Source organism: Rutidosis leptorrhynchoides, chromosome 4 (assembly GCF_046630445.1).
Source record: "Rutidosis leptorrhynchoides isolate AG116_Rl617_1_P2 chromosome 4, CSIRO_AGI_Rlap_v1, whole genome shotgun sequence".
In the NCBI taxonomy this organism is placed as follows: domain Eukaryota; kingdom Viridiplantae; phylum Streptophyta; class Magnoliopsida; order Asterales; family Asteraceae; genus Rutidosis; species Rutidosis leptorrhynchoides.
In genome coordinates, this window is record NC_092336.1 from 545,414,072 (window position 1) to 545,432,945 (window position 18,874).

At 32.7% G+C, this 18,874-nt stretch overlaps 2 protein-coding genes across 4 annotated transcripts; one reads left to right on the forward strand and one right to left on the reverse strand.

Moving 5' to 3' along the window:
- The first annotated feature begins 515 nt into the window (after positions 1 to 515).
- On the forward strand, positions 516 to 7,604 carry LOC139839659 (protein TIME FOR COFFEE). Of its 3 annotated transcripts, none has more exons than XM_071829791.1 (13): positions 516 to 967; positions 1,044 to 1,517; positions 1,602 to 1,786; positions 1,859 to 2,117; positions 2,225 to 2,609; positions 2,722 to 2,782; positions 2,867 to 2,947; positions 3,054 to 3,309; positions 3,444 to 3,498; positions 3,577 to 3,646; positions 3,747 to 4,103; positions 4,210 to 6,889; positions 7,053 to 7,604. In XM_071829791.1, the coding sequence occupies exons 1-13, from the start codon at positions 829 to 831 to the stop codon at positions 7,055 to 7,057; spliced, it is 5,007 nt and encodes a 1,668-aa protein (XP_071685892.1). In that variant the 5' UTR covers positions 516 to 828; the 3' UTR covers positions 7,058 to 7,604. The 3 variants fall into 3 exon arrangements, with proteins under 3 accessions (XP_071685892.1, XP_071685890.1, XP_071685891.1); XM_071829789.1 differs by having other exon boundaries at positions 7,100 to 7,604; XM_071829790.1 differs by having other exon boundaries at positions 7,126 to 7,604.
- Positions 7,605 to 11,731: 4,127 nt separating this feature from the next.
- On the reverse strand, positions 11,732 to 12,880 carry LOC139842663 (ARS-binding protein 1-like). Its single transcript, XM_071832781.1, has 2 exons — positions 12,470 to 12,880; positions 11,732 to 11,893 (listed from the first exon to the last, which is right to left on the reverse strand). Exons 1-2 carry the CDS (start codon positions 12,878 to 12,880, stop codon positions 11,732 to 11,734), a joined length of 573 nt encoding a protein of 190 aa, XP_071688882.1.
- Between the last annotated feature and the right edge of the window lie 5,994 nt (positions 12,881 to 18,874).

Here is an 18,874-nt window from a genome sequence, read left to right on the forward strand (position 1 = left end):
AGATTATTTATTTATTATTATTTCACATAGTACTATTACAATTACAATAAAGTAATATTATATATATTACAGTATATATACTATATTATATATTATATTATATATATTTATTTATTTTATAGTAGCAAGAAAGGAGTAGTATTATATATGGAGTTTATTAATTATAACTATTATTATTATTATTATTATTATTATTATTATTATTATTATTATTATAAATTATAAATATAAATAAATTATAAATTATAAATATTAAATAAAAAATAAAATAATGGAAGCTTGTCTAGTAAGCAAAGACCGACACGTGTAGGTATAAGATCCAACGGACGATATACAGCCATGTAGGACAGAAGAAAAAAGATAGCCATGAGATTTAGTAGTGGGAAGGAACCGTCAAGATGAAAGTCTATGTGGAAAAAGAAGAGATCTGAACCGTCGATTAGGTTTGGGAGTAGGCTTCGTGGATAGTGAAATACCGAAAAGATGATGAGATAGAGAGAGTGTTGTGTGTGAGAAAAATAAGGAAGAGAGAGAAAAGAGAAAGTTAAGAAGATAGAAAGAGATCTGAGAGAGTGTGATTCATAAAAAAAAAAAATCATCAATCAACCTCTTCAATTCAATTTAAGAATAATAATATTTCAATTTCATTTCATTTGTGTATCTATCTATATCTATATCTATCTATCTCTCGGTTGATAATTTAGAAATTCGCCGGAGTAGCTGTTTTGTTGTAGTAAATTAGGTTTCCGGTAAGTTATGTGATGATAGATACAAGAGTATTAGTAGATCTGAGATTATTATATCTATATCTATATTTATCAATTATAAATGGATAGAAATCGAGAAGCAAGACGAGCAGCAGCTACTAATAATAATCATAATCATCATATGGCCGCTCCACCAAACGGATTATCATCTTCATCATCTAGACGAAGACATCGTAGTAATAGTCTACGTGATTCACCTGGTAAACTTTTTTGTTTTAATTGATAATTAATTTATATTATTTAGATCTGTTACCTAATTAATTGTGAAACTTACAGATGAGGATGGAGGTGTGGAGTTACATGAACAACAACAGCAACAGGGTAGGTTAAGAGAACGAGAACGGGAGCGGGGCGTGGTTAAAAAAGATCGAGATCGAGAACGGGAGAGAGCGAGTAGGAGTAAAAGGAGGAGAGAAAATAGGATGATGATGATGACTAGTCATAATAGTAATAGAGATACAGAAATTGATGATACATCTGAAGAAAGTGTAAATGATGAAGAAGAAGAAGAAGATGATGATGGTGGAAATGGTTTACAGCGGATGTTACCACCACCGTCGTCGAATCCGGTAGCTTCAGGAACAGTTGTGTCTACTAATCATCATAGTTTACATTCTCAACAGCAACTTCATCATCGGAAAACTTTTCCTCCGGCGGCTAATAAAGTTATTAGAGCGGCTGCGCCGCCGCCGGCGTGGAAAGCTGCCGATGAGATGATTGGTGTTTCTGTTCCAAGAAAAGCTCGGTCAGGTAAAAGAAATTAAATTATAATTTTTTTGATTTTTTAAAATTTGTTTGGGGTAAAGTTTTGATTTTTATCTGAAATGATTGCAGCATCTACAAAGAGGTCACATGAATGGGTTTCTGGTAGTGGTGTGGTTGGTGGAGGTGCAAGTACAGAGCAAAATCACCGGCAATCATCAGCGTCACCGGTGCATCTAGCTTCAGCAACTGCCTCACCGGTGCCGGCGGCTCCGCCATCTCCTTCTTCTTCAAGTGTTTCAGTCAGAAAGAAGATGGTTTGTTTTTTTGTTGTTGTGATTTTCACCGAAATATTAATAAAAAGTTTGACATTTTTGTGGTTTTTGCAGAAAGCAAATGGAGGGGGGTCAAAACCAAGGCCACCAAAATCATCATCAAAGTCATCATCTTCAAATCCAGAAGAGCTTGAAATAGAGATAGCAGAGGTTTTATATGGTCTTATGACACAATCACAAGCACCATCTAAGAAAGAAATCACACCATCAAATGATAACAAATCAACTAATGATAACAGCAAATCTAGAGTTTCATCTCCGATCTCAAACTCTACAGTCATACCTAAAAATTCAACGTCTTTGTCAACAGTAGGTATGATGATAGATTTACTTATCATTACTCTCTATTTAAGTCTTATCTTTAAAGTTAATGCTATTTTTGGATTTGTTATTGACCATCTGTTTTGTTGAAATTTACAGCACCAAAGAGGAAGAAACCAAGGCAAGTGTCAGAGAATACTTTTGGTGTACGAAACAATCCGGTCAAAACTGAGGTTGATCAACATAATCAGCAACATCATCATCATCATCAGTCTCCCAAGACTGATAGCTCAGGATCTGCTGCTGTTCCTCCTGTTGCAGCTGAGAATGGTGGCTCTTTTGGATTCACTAGTTTGCCAGGTCAGCAGCCTTCATCGACGCCATCTTCGGCGTTACCACAGGCGGTGGCGGCTAATGAGAGTAAATGTGATGTGGGTGTCGTGTTGACCAAACAAGAGGTTGAGAAGGAGGCTTCTGCTGTTGGTAAAAGTAAATTTACCGATGGCGTGACAACAACCACTGCATCGGTGACAACGACTACCCTGTGAGTAAATTTAGTGATACTACGCTTTTAATTGTTTGGTTTGGTGGATACAAAGGCATCTATGATTTTGATTATAAGTTGAATAATCTTCGCTTTTTGGTGTTTTCTGCAGGAAAACAGCAAATTTGGAGGCCGAAAGTCAAAAGGAAGAAAAATTTGAAATAGATCTGATGGTGAGATATTTCAAGCTTCATTTTTTCTTCTAAATTTCTGGCTGCTTTTCTCAAATTATGAATTCTGATTGATATTTATTACAGGCACCACCTCCTCAACAGAGAACTTCGCAAGAAAGTGATGGCGATATCGATTTTTCGGATCGGAAACAGATTGCAACTCAGGTGATACTGCGTTTCTTGATTTTTCTGTTCTTTCTCCAACTGGGGGGAGTTTTATTTTATCTTTAAGCTTAGCTCTAATTCTGACATTTATATTAATTGTGTGCAGGAATTGAACAAGATTAAGGAAGATGAGAAACTTGTGAAATGTGGCAAGTTAGAAACTTTGAGTTTGACTGAGGAGCTCAAGAATTCAAAGGCAGAATCATTAAAGCAATCTATGAATGAACAACTTCATATTGATTTGGAAAAACCGAATAAGGACAGTGCCAACTTGGTAAGTTGTAGCAGCAACAAATCACTTCATCAAGCTCTTAAGCATCAGCAATTATCAGCTAAACCTGAAACTCACTCTGAAAAGACAGGTAATTTAGTCTCATAACTTCCTCTTCATTCTTCTACTCTCAAGTTTCTATCTAGATAATCAACGTCTTTTTCGTCTTCTGAAATATTTAATTGGATTATTGAGTTTTTTTTTTTTTTTTTTTTCCATTTGCAGCTCAGCCGAGTTCTATGCAAATTCCAATGTCTGTGGCTAATTGGCCTCCAATGGGGTAAGCTTAAAAAGTTGTAAACTTTGTTCCCTTGAAAGTATGGAAACAACAAATACTGATCATATATGGCAATTTCAGGTATGTGGCACCATTGCAGGGAGTCATATCAATGGATGGCAACCCAATGCCTTCAGCAGCACCCATTCAGGTACTAAATTGTTTCCGACTTCGTCACCAGCCAAATGACAAATTTCTCGCTTACTTGTATCTGTACAAATTGTTGATTACAATTTTTGTATACACTGCAGCCAATATTTACACAGCCAAGACCAAAAAGGTGCGCCACACATTGCTACATTGCAAGGAACATTCACTATCTTCAACAATTCATGAAGATAAACCCATTTTGGCCAGCTGCATCTGCCCCTGCGCCAATATTTGGGGGCAAGCCTCACAATGTAAATGTCATGCCTTCTACCGAATTACATGGAAACATTCCACAGTCTTTGCAAGACAAATCACCCGGACTCAATATCTTCCCTGGTCATGCAGCTGCTAAAGAAAACAAGTCGTCTCAACCCACAACCGTTCCAGACCCTGCCCAAAGAAAGCAACAGGTTTTGCTTCAACAAGCAATGCCACCTGTCACTCCCAACAATATACTAGTAAGTTGCTCCTATTTCAATTCCTTAAAGTTCTTTCCTTTTGAAAGTTCAATATGTGTGTGTTAGTTTGGAAAGTTTGATTTTTTGTTTATATTTAATTTTGCAGCATGGGCCTGCTTTCATCTTTCCTTTCAACCAGCAACAAGCAGTGGCAGCTTCTGCTTCTGTTAGACCCGGATCTTCAAAGCTTAATAGTACTAGTGCCGCAGGTGGTTTGGTTGGTCCTTCAGGTGCTGTAGCAAATACAGCTACAGTTAGTACATCCACTTCAGCGGCTGCTCCTGCGTTGAGCTTCAATTATCCCAATATGAGCGCCAACGAAACACAATACCTGGCAATTTTGCAGAACAATCCATACACATTCCCAATACCTGCAGCAGTTGGAGCCCCACCGAATTATAGAGGCAACCCTCATGCACAAGCCATGCCTCTTTTCAACGGCTCTTTCTACTCATCTCAGATGATCCACCCGTCTCAAATCCCACAAACGTCCCAACAAGCCCCACCTGCTCAATCTCTGAATCATCACCCTTCGCAGTCTCAACAAGTCTCACAAACTCATCAGAACAGTAGTGGCTCTACCTCATCTTCACAAAAGCACTTGCAAGCTCAGCAGCGGCAGCAACAGCAGCAACAAGGCGGTAGTGCGGCGGTTAACGGTAGTGGGAGTGGAAATGGTGCAAGTTTACATAATAACTATCCTGCTGCCCATAAAAACAGATCAAATCAACCTTCCCAGCACCTGAACCCACCACTACAAGCTCGCCATCTTGAAAATGAAGTGACTGGTGGCGAGGATAGCCCATCGACTGCCGACAGTAGAGCCTCTCGGGCTGCAAACACTATGAGTGTTTATGGACATAATTTTGCTATGCCCGTTCATTCCCATAACTTTGCTCTCATGAACCCTCAAACTGCAATGTCAAATACTGCTGTTAGTGGCAACTCGAATGACAAGAAACAGCAGCATCAGCAATCGCAGCAACAAGGGTTAAAAAGGGGTGGTGCCGAGTCATCTTTGCCACAAACTTTTGCGATGTCTTTTGCTCCCATGAATGGTAGTACTGGTGCCATGGCTCAAAACCATGCAGCCATGTTTCAAAACTTACCGGAATCATTAAGGCAAACTTATCACCATATGATGACGGCGCCTGCATCAGCAGCATCGAGTCACCATTCTCAACAAAAGAAGGAATCTAGAGGAACCGAAGATGCTTCTCGAACCGCAGGTCATGAGTTTTCGAATGTTGATGAGGATAGAAAGGGCAGTGCAGGGTTGACCGCTAAATCCGGTCACTCCATTGCTTTTTCAAGACCAGACCTTGCCAAAGATGCCTCTGTGTCATCACCGGCTGTCTCTAGTACCTCTGTGATTGATAGTTCTTTGAGGACTAATATCAATCTTGGCGCAAATAACCGATCGACTCCTCGATCGGTTATTTCAAATTCTGTTGCAGCTCCTCAATCTAATCATCAGTTAAACACTCAATTACAGCAGCAACATCATCAACATCAGCAGCAAGTCCTTCAGCTTCAAAAGCAACAACAGCAACAACATCAACAACAACAACAGCATCAACATCACCAATTGAATGCTAGGAGTAAAAATCCACCATCAAGCAATGGAGGTGTGTACCCAGATCATCTTGTAACTTCATCATCTTCAAATGCTAATGCTAATAAGTTCCCGAGTTCCTTATCTTCATTTCCACTTCAAACAAGCAATGCTAGTAGTAGCCCGGTTCAATCTCCTCAGTGGAGAAACTCGGTTAGGGGTCCCGCTACCTCCCAAGTTCCATCATCACTTGCTACGTCAACCACATCATCTCTCAAGAATCTTCACCAATCCCCCCACCAAACCCAGCAACAACAGCAGTCAGGTAGACCCCACCAACAATCGCATACACAGATTTCGTTTGGTGCAGCAAGTCAGAAACTTCCTTCCACAACATCATCATCAACATCACACGTGCAACAACAGTCTCAGAATCAAAATCAAAATCAAAATCCAGGAAGCAATAGTAATAATAACCAGAGTCCATCTCCGCCAATGTTGGTTGGTTCTCCTACGACATCTTCGATGTCCAAAGGCGGTGGCGGAAGCCCCAGAATGAATGCTGCTGGATCAGCATCGACAAGTGGTAGACCTGGTCAGATTTCTTCTTTGTCATCGTCGTCTCAACAACCTAAAAACTCCCCCGTAGGAACCCAGAGACCTTCACCTTCCATTCTTGGTAATCCTCACAACTCAAATTCTGCCAAGTCTCAACAGCAGCAACAGCAACAACATCTACAACAACAGGTGCCAAAACAAGTGTTTCAGCAACACCAAGCCCAAGCCCAAGCCCAAGCCCAAGCCCAAGCCCAAGCCCATATGTTCTTTACACATCCTTACATGCAAGTTCAACAGGCTCAGGCTCAGGCTCAGGCTCAGGCTCAGGCTCAGGCTCAACAACATTCAGGCAGCCCAAATACAGCGGCAGGGTATTATGCTCCTAGAAAGCAGCACTCATCACAGCTGCAGAATCATCAAACATCAACAGAAATGCTGTCGCTCTGTCCACCTGTGACGTTAGCAAATACCACCACATCGGATCCTGCAAAAGCAATAGCAGCAGCTACTAGTAATTTAAAAGGTGGTGGTGGTGTAGGGTTGGGGTCACAGCAAGGGATTTTAAATGCAGCTCCATATGGTTCTGGACCACAGTCTTCCATGCCTGCTGGCTTCCCCCAGTATGCCCCTGCTGCAGTTCAGGTCAAACCCGTTGAGCAAAAACAACCAGCTGGTGAGTAAGCCTCTTTTTGGCTGTTGTTAATGTTCGTCCCGTGGTTAATTCTGTATGTTGATACCAAACGATTCAATTTTAAAAGTAGATCAAACATTTTTTAGCTGGAACTCAATGTAGTGTTTTTTTTTTTTTTTTTTTTGCATCTATTGTTCTCAAAAAGTTTGAATGAGGACTATAAATGAGAAATACGACTCAATTTTTGACCAGGAAATGACAATTTGCGTACGTGGCAGCCTGAGAAGAAGTAAAAGTCATATATGCTGGCAAGCCGAGCTGTGTTGTGCTGGTATAATCAGCCCGAGCCGGGATGCAGATGAGCCAGACAAGTGTTTTGGATCAAAGTTTTTGATGGGTTGGGGCTAAAATTCTCCAAGGAGCTTTGAAGTTGTGATATAATTGGGGGCACGAATCATTTTGTAAAGGGAAGGGAGGGCCTGTCTGTTTGGTGGATAAAGAAGTTTGGTGCTTCTTTGTGTTTTAGGTGATAGTCTTTTTTTTGTGGGGGGTTTTCTTTTTGTTGAATGATCTCCCTTGTTGAAAGATAAGATGAAGTTTCAAATGAAAATATATCTAGTTGGACATATAATTATATATTTACTAATATGAAACAGAAATGGGAGGGTGTGCATGTTTAGCATATATATTTATATTTTATATATGTATATATGTCTGGCACAATTTAAAAAAGAGTGAACCCCTTCTATTTTTATTTGTTTAATCTTTTGGTTGGTGGTTAGTTTATGCCTTATTATTTTTTTATTTTATTTCTATATATCTGGTGGGAAAACAATGATGCATGCTTATGTTGTTATCCTTCTGGGCTCTCAATTCCATGTGGTGGTACTAACATCTTCATTATATATTATTCCAAGCAACTGTTTCATCTACAACTTGTACGTTGTATGCATATAAATATCACAATTTTTTGAATGTTCCGTAATCAAATTAAATTCCTTGTTGATGTCAACAATATTTACCTGCCACGTGCGTGTAGGTGGTGTTGAATGCGTAGTAGCTAATATCAACACCCATTACTTTACCTGCATTCAACCACATGTAGTTTCGTTACATTGAATGCATGATTATTTCCGAAACTTACATATGATAGGGGAACCGTTTGATTGAATATCGAGTAAAAAGTTAAGCAAATCGAATTTGGGTAAGATGTTGAAAATTTTGATTTTTCAGTTTTAATCCAATCTGAACTGAATTTAAATCCAATCTCGTTTTCGATGTTTTAATTTGGTCGAGTTTTCAGTTTTACTTCAAAAAATTTCATAACCAAAATAAACTGAAAATCGACCACTACATAACGTAGAAACATATTATGTTAGTCGGTGACTGTAGTTTTAATTGATGGGCTTACATATTTAAGTGATAAATGAACTCATTTATTGACATGTGGTCAGATCTCATAGACTATACAACTTTGTTTCGATTGATATGAATGAACTTTAATTTACTGAATGAGATGTCTTTCATATTGTACTATTGGTATTCTAGTAAAAGAAACCATACTTGCTATATTTGCCCAGGTAATGTGATGTTTGGATTTTTAACAACCACCTAACCTCATCTCCAATTGAAGGTGACTGATCAAGCAGAAAGATGACTTGGGGGCTGTTTAATTTTTTTCTGTAAGTCCTGTTTTCATTTGCTTATATTTCTGGAGGGGTGTCTGATTCTATATTTTCAGATTAAGTGATAAAGAATAACAAATTTACTTACTAAATTAAGGGGTATACAACAAAAGATCATTAATTGCATTATAAACAGACCCTTGATGCGATATAGAGGATTTGGAACTTAGTTAAGCTAAAATTCTTTTGATAAGTGAATAATCCTAGGATTAGAAAATCGATAGACGGTGCTTATTCGTTAATTGTTTGAAGACGGATGATTGAGAATTCGTCGGCAATAAGGGAAAAGGTACGATTGTTGAACTGTTAATTCGTGTGAAAATAAGGTGTTTTGAATGAAAGCTTATGGTTTGTATATATAGGAAAACATCAGCTTCTAGATTACTTTCAATTGTGATTGTTCGATCTCCGCGTATAAAATAGGAAAGAATGATAGTTAATTATGAATTTGATCAAAACTATTCTATCATGTATTGTCCCCACTATAAATGTGTGAGCAAAAGGGATACTGATTTACGGTGCGTTAGTGATGCAAAGCCATATATGGTGCGAAGTTTGGTGGCACAAAACTTTAAGCGTAAACTATGCGCATGGTTAGTGACCCTTCTATCCCTTTAATTGACTTAATCACAAGTTCACAACCTACTCGTGTGAGCGATAACGATAGAAATATGTGTCATTTTGTAACACTTTAAGAAGTAAATAATAGTTGTGAACTTTGAAATGTACGTATTAATAGAATTCTGATATCCTAACTTTTACTCTTCTGCAAACAAATTTTGACACGGAAATGATAGATAAAGGTTTTAGCAATTGATTATTTAAATAAAAATCCAAGAATGTAAATCATGAACTATTTCAATAGAGATCTATAAAAGGAGTTATGTGGTGGGCTCCATTTATGGACTTTGAAAATAATGGAGGAAAGTGGACCAGTACTTTTGTCTCATGTGGTGGGCCTACTTCTCGGATGCATTGTATAAAGTACTCAGAAACAACAACAGGGTACTTCGCTTTCCTATTAAAAAAGTTTATATTTATATTCATGTTAGGAGTATAAATTATATTATTTTAATTATTTTATATTTTAATGTAAAAAGTAATGCTAGTGTCATGTGCTTTGCCAGTATGTTAATCACCAATTAAAAAAATATTGAGTAGATATTCCTCAAACAGATGTAGTACATTTCCAAGCATTTACTATTTCTTTTTGAATATTGTTATTAGAGACAAATTAGTTGTGGAGCCCTCGCTTCGCGTCGGGAGCTCCGTTTTGAATGCGAGTTAAAAAAAAATCTTGATCTATTTTGTAAAAAAAAAAATTTTCGACATAACATTGAAGGACTGTTCCTTTTGTGAAAGTTGCTGCTTTTAGCGTTCGGGTTTTATTTAAAAAAAAAAGTTAGTAAAGTGGGGGTTCGATTTGTATTTTAATAAAAGTTAGTGGGTTAAGTTTGTGAAATTTGAAAAAACTTTACGTATAAAGTGAGGGTTCGATTTGTATTTTAATAAAAGTTAGGGGGTTAAGTTTGTGAAAATTGAGTATTAGTAAAAAATAAAAAGTTAGTAAAGTGGGGGTTCGATTTGTATTTTAATAAAAGTTAGTAAAGTGGGGGTTCGATTTGTATTTTAATAAAAGTTAGGGGGTTAAGCTTGTGAAATTTTGGGAAAAATATACGTATAAAGTGAGGGGTTCGATTTGTATGTTAATGAAAGTTAATGGGTTAAGTTTGGGAAAAGTGGAGAAATGAATAGTACTATTCATTTCCGCGTTACTTTTTAGATATAGGTATATAATACTAGACTTTTTTTGTCGCATTCATCACTAATGTTTTAAAATATCGAATAAGTATCGAGCTAGACACTTTACAATCACTAGGATACACCTATATAACATGTTCAAATTGTCTAAAAATTGAATTGGGTTATTAAATACTAGATTGACATATACTTCCTTCGTCTCATATTATTAGTCTAGTATTTCATTTCATTTTACGATGTCTCAAATTAATAATTCACTGAGTAAAAAGCTTAAGTTCTGTTATGTTATTAACATATGTGGATAGGATTAAAGGATAAATAAAATATAAGGGTAAAACTGAAAAGTAAACGGAAATTACAGTACTTTTATGACATTTTTTTAAACTGTGTGTTTTTTGTGCAGAAGGAGGATTAGTAATCATACAAAAGTAAAAAATGTATATTGACAAATTCTCATACAAAAAGTATCATACAAAGCTAATTACATAGAATAGAAATGAACTAATGGTCCAACCAGATTTCAAAGGTTAACTAAGAAAGGTTTCATAGAAATATACAAGTACTATTAATTCTCTTCATATTTCTAGCATTTTTTTACCTTACAAATTATATTTCAGTTTTTTTACCTTACAAATTGTATGTTTATTACGGAGTATATTTTTATTTTCTACAGTGTAGAAGAACGATCGTCTACACCTTATCTTTTACATATCTAACATTCGTGAAATTAAGTATTTTTATTGTTGTATAATGTTTTCACTACCCATACTACCGGGAGAATACGAGACCTAACAGGCTTGCCCCGTGACCACTATACTACCGGGTTGCTAATCTCGGAATGGTTACGTTTTATCTCATGCATGCATGAATCACAAGCAAAACTTCATTCTTCAATATTTACCCGTTATCATTTTCAAATCGATGTTGTTGATACCTACTAAAATTTTGATTTTTGTTGTTGTTCTAATTCCACATGAATCAGAGAAGCGAATGTGCAATTACCCGATCAAACTTTAGATTCTTTTGAGTTATCTAAAACATATTAACTAATTAACTGACAAGTGACAACTATATATGTACAACGTACCTTCACTTGATATAATATAATGTGCACTCGTGAATATACACCAGCAATTCAGAATCTTCGGACCTTAATTCTTTGAACCGTCCATTTGTTGAAAACATGACACTGATTGTGTGTGTATTTTCCGCATACATATCCAATTATGCAGGCTAATCAATTTATTATACGGTAGAAACTCGATAAATTAATACTCGATTATTTAATAAACTCTCTAAGATAATATTTTTTGCCAGTTTCTACTCGGAGATAGAGTGCTAAATTAATAATTCACAAAAATTATAAGATAATACAATTTTGATAATTTCTTTGGATCCCATAGAAAATATAAATTAATAATTTCTTATACAGTATATATCATATTACATAAAAAAACAAACCTGGTTCATCCATATTAAAGACGTCTTTCATTTCAAACTGATCAACTTTATCTCTTATGAATTTTAATTTGTCCTCCATGCCCTCCATTTCAACAGATCCACTATTTTCAAAACGCCGGAAAATTTTAATTCCATATCTTGCTTTGAACTTATGCATGGCAAACGAGTCGAGTTGGGTCGTGTTAGGTCGAGACCCAAATGGGGTTGGGTCGAAACGGGTCATGGGTCGAAACGGGTCAGAATTTAAATGGGTCAAACGGGTTGGGTCACGACCCGGGTTGGGTTGGGTCTGAGTGGGTCGAGACCCAACGGGTCGGGTCGGGTCGAGAACCATTTTATTCAATACAATTTTAGTTTTACATTTTTTTTTTTTATCATTTTATCAATTTTTATTTTTATCATTTTATTATTTTATTATTTATTTTAAAAAATTACATCGTGCGATTAAAATTCAAAATTTTACATCTTGACCCGTTGGACCCATATACAAGACCCGTTGGACCCGTCTCTATTTGTTGGACTTGGTGGATTTGAACCCGATCGACCCATTTCTTATTTTTTTTGTCTAAGACCCAATATGTACTAAAAAAACTCATTGGACCAATTTATAAGGATGTGAATCTCAAAAACTAGAAACTTTACAACTCGACCCGTTTGACCCATATGCAAGACCCATTAGACCCAAATTCAACACTTTGGGTTTGGTTTGCCAGGTATATTTGAACTTTTCAAGCCAACCAATAGAAAAAGTAAAGTCTGGAGTATCCACTGGATACATATCTTTGATAAACTTTTTCGCCTTCTCGATGATTAGTTCACCTGTCATATTCACATGTTCTTGATATTGAAGAATCCATTCATAGAGAGATTTTTCTAGGTCAGAAAATTTTGCCGGTTTGTGTCGCTTAACATCGCCTTTTTCGGGAGCAAGTGAGAGATACTCTAAAGACCGCTTAACTGTATTCGATATTGTCGCTTGACTCACCTGCAAACCATAGTTACTATGAACCCATTCTTGCAATTGCTTTTGAGTGAGACTTGGATTATCCTTGTTGTGCTTGCATAATGTTCTTCGAATCTCGTCTGTCATTGTTGTTTTTTTCACACCTTTAAGATGGGAAGCCATGTTGTGTGTATGATTTGTTTGTGTTAACCTATTTTGATCTTGTATTTATATAGAAAATATTTTTAATGTCCATAAAGTGATACATTGAACACAAGAAGCATAATAAGGTGGGAGATTGAAGGTTTCTTTCAAATTGGGTCGTTCATTTGATATACATGCATTGTATACAATAATTAAGTGGAAGGTTGAACGGTGTTTGTAAACTAAGTATTAATAAAATATTAATTCATATGCAAATTAATAATTATTAATTTATTTATTAATTAATAACTCTTTTAATTAATAAATTTTGATGGTCCCAAGTGTATTATTTTATAGAGTTTCTACTGTATATGTTTTTATTAACTGTGAAAACAACATAGATGATGATTAATAGGTAATTAATAAAATAACTAATACCAGGACATAACTAATAGTTTGTAAATAACTAATACCAGGGCATAACTAATAGTTTGTAAAATCTATCACTCAGACGTTGTCGGATCTGAGTCAATGTTGTAATATAATTAGATCTTTTCAATCAACTTTAACTTAATTTATATTTTTTTAATATTAAAAAGTAAACTAATAGCTACATTGCTCAATCTAAAAAGATGGATTATGAATTTAATTGTCATCAGTTGATTTATGTACGCTAATAGTTTACTTTCAAAAGTTAGTTACTACGTGCTATTTATCTTATATACTAAAACAACCTCAAAAAACTGTCACTACTAAAACCCTTAAAACGACATTTCAGTGCTCCCTTAAAACCCTTACGACCTTCTTCTTCTTCCATTCTTCTCCCAAAAATATTACATCGTCATCTCTCCTGCTCAACACCAAATCTTCACCTACTCTTCTCTTATTTAACTCTCCACCCAATATTTACACCAACTTCCTATCTTAAATTATGAATCCCAGACTACTTCATCTCCAATCCACTTCGTCACCACTGCCATTTCTAATGACCCGTCCTAATCCATCTGGACGAATACATTACATTTAGTTACATCGCGAGGTACTTGACCTCTATATGATACATTTTACAAACATTGCATTCGTTTTTGAAAGACAAACTTTCATTTCATCGAAAGTTTCCAGCATGCATACCATTTCAAAATATATCCAATTATAATTGACTTAATAATAATCTTGATGAACTCAACGACTCGAATGCAACATCTTTTGAAATATGTCATGAATGACTCCAAGTAGTATCTCTAAAATGAGCAAATGCACAGCGGAAGATTTTTTTCGTACATGAGAATAAACATGCTTTCAAGTGTCAACCAAAAGGTTGGTGAGTTCATTAGTTTATCATAATCAATCATTTTCATAATTTTAATAGACCACAAGATTTCCTTTATCCAATAATCATACACTCGCAAGTGTTTAAAAAATCATTCATATGGATTGAACACCTGGTAACAGACATTAACATAATGCATATAGAATATCCCCATCATTCTGGGACACCCATCGGACATGATAAAATCGAAGTACTAAAGCATTCCAAATTCTAGAATGGGGGTTGTTAGTTCCCGTAGATCTACCTTTAGGATTCGCGTCAATTAGGGGGTCTGTTCCCTAATTCTTAGGCTACCAAGCTAAAAGGGGCATATTCGGCTTCGATCCATTCAACCATATAATGTAGTTTCAATTACTTGTGTCTATTTCATAAAACAGTTATAAAAATAACGCATGTATTCTCAGTCCCAAAAATATATATTGCAAAAGCATTTAAAAAGGGAGCAAATGAAACTCACAATACTGTATTTTATAGTAAAAATACATATGACGACATTGAACAATGCAGGGTTGACCTCGGATTCACGAACCTATATCATTTGTATATATATATATATATATATATATATATATATATATATATATATATATATATATATTGTAATTGAAAATTTTCATATTTATATCTTATTTATCTTTTGTATACACACACACACACACACACACACACACACACACACACACACACACACACACACACACACATATATATATATATATATATATATATATATATATATATATATATATATATATATATATATTCAATTTGTGTATATATTCAAATTACTTATTATCTATATAGTTACATTAATATATATATATATATATATATATATATCTGATTAGTATTATATATAAAATAAATATTAATTTGTTATATATGTATATTTATGTAAAAGTCATTAATATCATTAGTACATACTTATATGTATTGTTATTTATAAATGTTTTTATATACATAATATTTATTTGGTAAAATAATAGTAATAAAAATTGTATCTGATTATAATGATAATATTAATAATAACAAAACTAATAATAATAATAATATTTATAGCAAATTTTATTACTAAAAATAGTTAGGATAATAATTTTTAATAATATAATAATAATGATACTCATATTATTAATATTACTACATATAATTATCTAATTATATTGATCATAATGATATTGACAATAATAATACATAATGATAATACTAATAAATTTAGAATGATATTAATACTAATATTTATGAAAATGATAACACTCTTAGTTTGATTAATGATAACAATACTTCTAAAAATGAAATTTTAATAATAATGATAATATTAGTAATGTTAATAATATCAATGATGATAGTAAAAATGATGATAATCGCTAATAATACTAGTAATACTTTTAATAATAATAATACTAATAACAACATTAGTAATAACAATAACAATAATAAAGATAATAATAATAATAATAATAATAATAATAATAATAATAATAATAATAATAATAATAATAATAATAATAATAATAATAATAATAATAATAATATATAATCGTGATAATGATAATAATAATAAAAATAATAAGGAAATTAAATGACTACCTCCAAAGAAGTTTTTAACAAAAATATTGTTACGAACCGGACTCGAACCCGCGACCTCCCGTATACCCGTCATTACATGAAACCAGTTGGGCTGTTGCCCAATTTTTGAATTAATACAGAACCTATTTCCATATATCCCGTAATCTTATTTGTTCATATTCCTTCTTCTCAATTAAATCAACCACGATCAAACCAAAAAAAAATATTCAACGGTTTTTAAATTTTGGAAAACATAAACAGAAACGAACGTACTGGTACTTGAAATCAATCAAAGATAGAATGAATAGAAGTAAAAAAAATAATATATATATATATATATATATATATATATATATATATATATATATATATATATATATATATATATATATATATATATATATATAAACAATCATAGCTGCTGTCGCGACTTTGTTTTAAAAAAAATATTGATTTCAAGATTGAGGACGTTTTAGATTATACATATAACATGAAAAAGATTCTAAATTGTATATAAAAACTTTATGTATACTTAATTGTACTTAAAACATGAAAACGATTTCGAATTTTAACGAAGAACATATGGGTTGACTTTTGAAAATAAAAGTTTGACTCCAAAATTAACACTCGATAATAAGAATTGGAATTTGAGATTGTGCAGATAGTATGAGTAAAATATTTCTAACAAGACTACATTTTTAGATTTTGTAAATTGATTCGAATTCAATCTTTGGCTAAAAAAAATGCGTACAGAGTACCAGACCTGTTTCAATATTAATTATTTGATTTTTTTTAAAACAGCAGCAGGAATTGTTAATCGAGCAATTGATGATGATGGAAGTATTCTTGTGATTAAGGTAGTTAATAAGGATTACTTGTTGCCTTATAAAAAAAATGGTCGACCTATATAACTCAGGAACTTAAGAACGGACAATAAATAATAATACAAAAAAATAAAAGGTGAAACTGATGCTTAACGGAATTTGTCACAATTTGATCAGTTGTTTTCGATATATAACAAAATCAGATACAGGAATCAATTTGCAGCAGTAGAAGAGATAAAGTAGATAGGGATAGAAATGATTTTCTATTTTCTGTCATTGTTTTTGAAGTTAAATAGTATTAATAATTGATAATAATAATAATACTAATTAATATTAAATACATTAATAATATTAATAATAATAATATTAATAATTAATTATAATAAATATAAGTCTCAATAATAATAATTTTTGTGGGATTTATAATAATATTACTAATGATAACTATAATAATAATAATACTAATTATATTTATTTTAATAATATTATTAGTAATAATAATTATTTATATCAAATTTCATATCTATATATTATATTTTTAAAAATAATCATATTAATAACACTAGTATCGATATTATTATTAAAAGTAATAACAATATTGTTATAACAATTATAATTAATATATTAGTATTACAATTTATAGATTATGTACTATAACTATATAACATATTATATAATAATGAGTATTATATATTTCAGTAATGATAATGATACTATTATTAATGATACCAATAAAATTAGATATAATAATATTAATATTATTAATGATAATAATAATATTAATAATAATATAACATCTTGTACATATCAAATTTTATATATTTCATATCAAAATTAATAATATTAATAATACAAATATTAATATCAATACTAGCATTAGTAATGAAAGTAATAATAATAATATTGATATATCATTTATATTCTAACTTGTAATTTCAAATAATATATTAACTTTACATTTCATTACTTATGTAATATTCATTCTATAAAATAACATATTTGAATATTTATATATATTTTATGTATATATTACAACATACATATTTTATTAATTGTGTATAAAATTCATATATATATATATATATATATATATATATATATATATATATATATATATATTTATATATTTATTTTAATAATATCTTAATTATTTTGTATATTTCTCTACATACTTAATTCAGATGATCAAATGGTATTATATTAATTCAACTTAATATATACACTTATATTTATATTTACACACACACACACACACACACACATATATATATATATATATATATATATATATATATATATATATATATATATACTTACACACTTGTTCGTGAATCGTCGGGAATAGTCACAGGGTAAATGAATACATGAACACAGTTCAAAAGTTTTTGAGACTTAACATTACAGACCTTGCTTATCGTGCCGAAATCATATAAAGATTAAGTTTAAATTTGGTCGGAAATTTCCGGGTCGTCACAGTACCTACCCGTTAAAGAAATTTCGTCCCGAAATTTGAGTGGGATCATCATGGCTAACAATAAGAATGTTTTCCTGACGAATATGAACTGATAAGTAGAGTTTTATTACTGTTGAGTAACATGGATAAGATAATTCGATTACTCGAAGAGTACGAGTGAAGCTATCACAAAAGAATGAAATGAGTATATGCAAGTTCGTCTTAACCGGTGACGTAGTCACGGTTGAATTCCGGAATTCAAGGGATATAAAGAAAATCTTTGAAATCTAAAAGATTTGATTCTTCGGCGAGTAAGGAAATTAAGATATCTATAATTAAATACGGTGATCTGTGAAATGTCCCGTTCATATTGATTATAAACGTTCCAAATTAATTGATTTCGTTGCGAGGTTTTGACCTCTATATGAGACGTTTTTCAAAGACTGCATTCGTTTTTAAAACAAACCATAACCTTTATTTTATCGACAAGGTTAAAAAGTCACCACCTAGATTATCTAGAAATGATAATCTAAAAATATCACACTTACACACTACCAATACATATTGGTTTACAATATTAATATGTTACAACAAAGTAAATCTCGAATGCAGTTTTAAACAATATAATACAAGCATGCTGACACCAAATCTTGTCTATAATTTAGCATGCAACAGCGGAAGCTCTTAATAATCACCTGAGAATAAACATGCTTTAAACGTCAACAAAAATGTTGGTGAGTTATAGGTTTAACCTATATATTTATCAAATCGTAATAATAGACCACAAGATTTCATATTTCAATATACATCCCATACATAGAGATAAAAATTATTCATATGGTGAACACCTGGTAACCGAC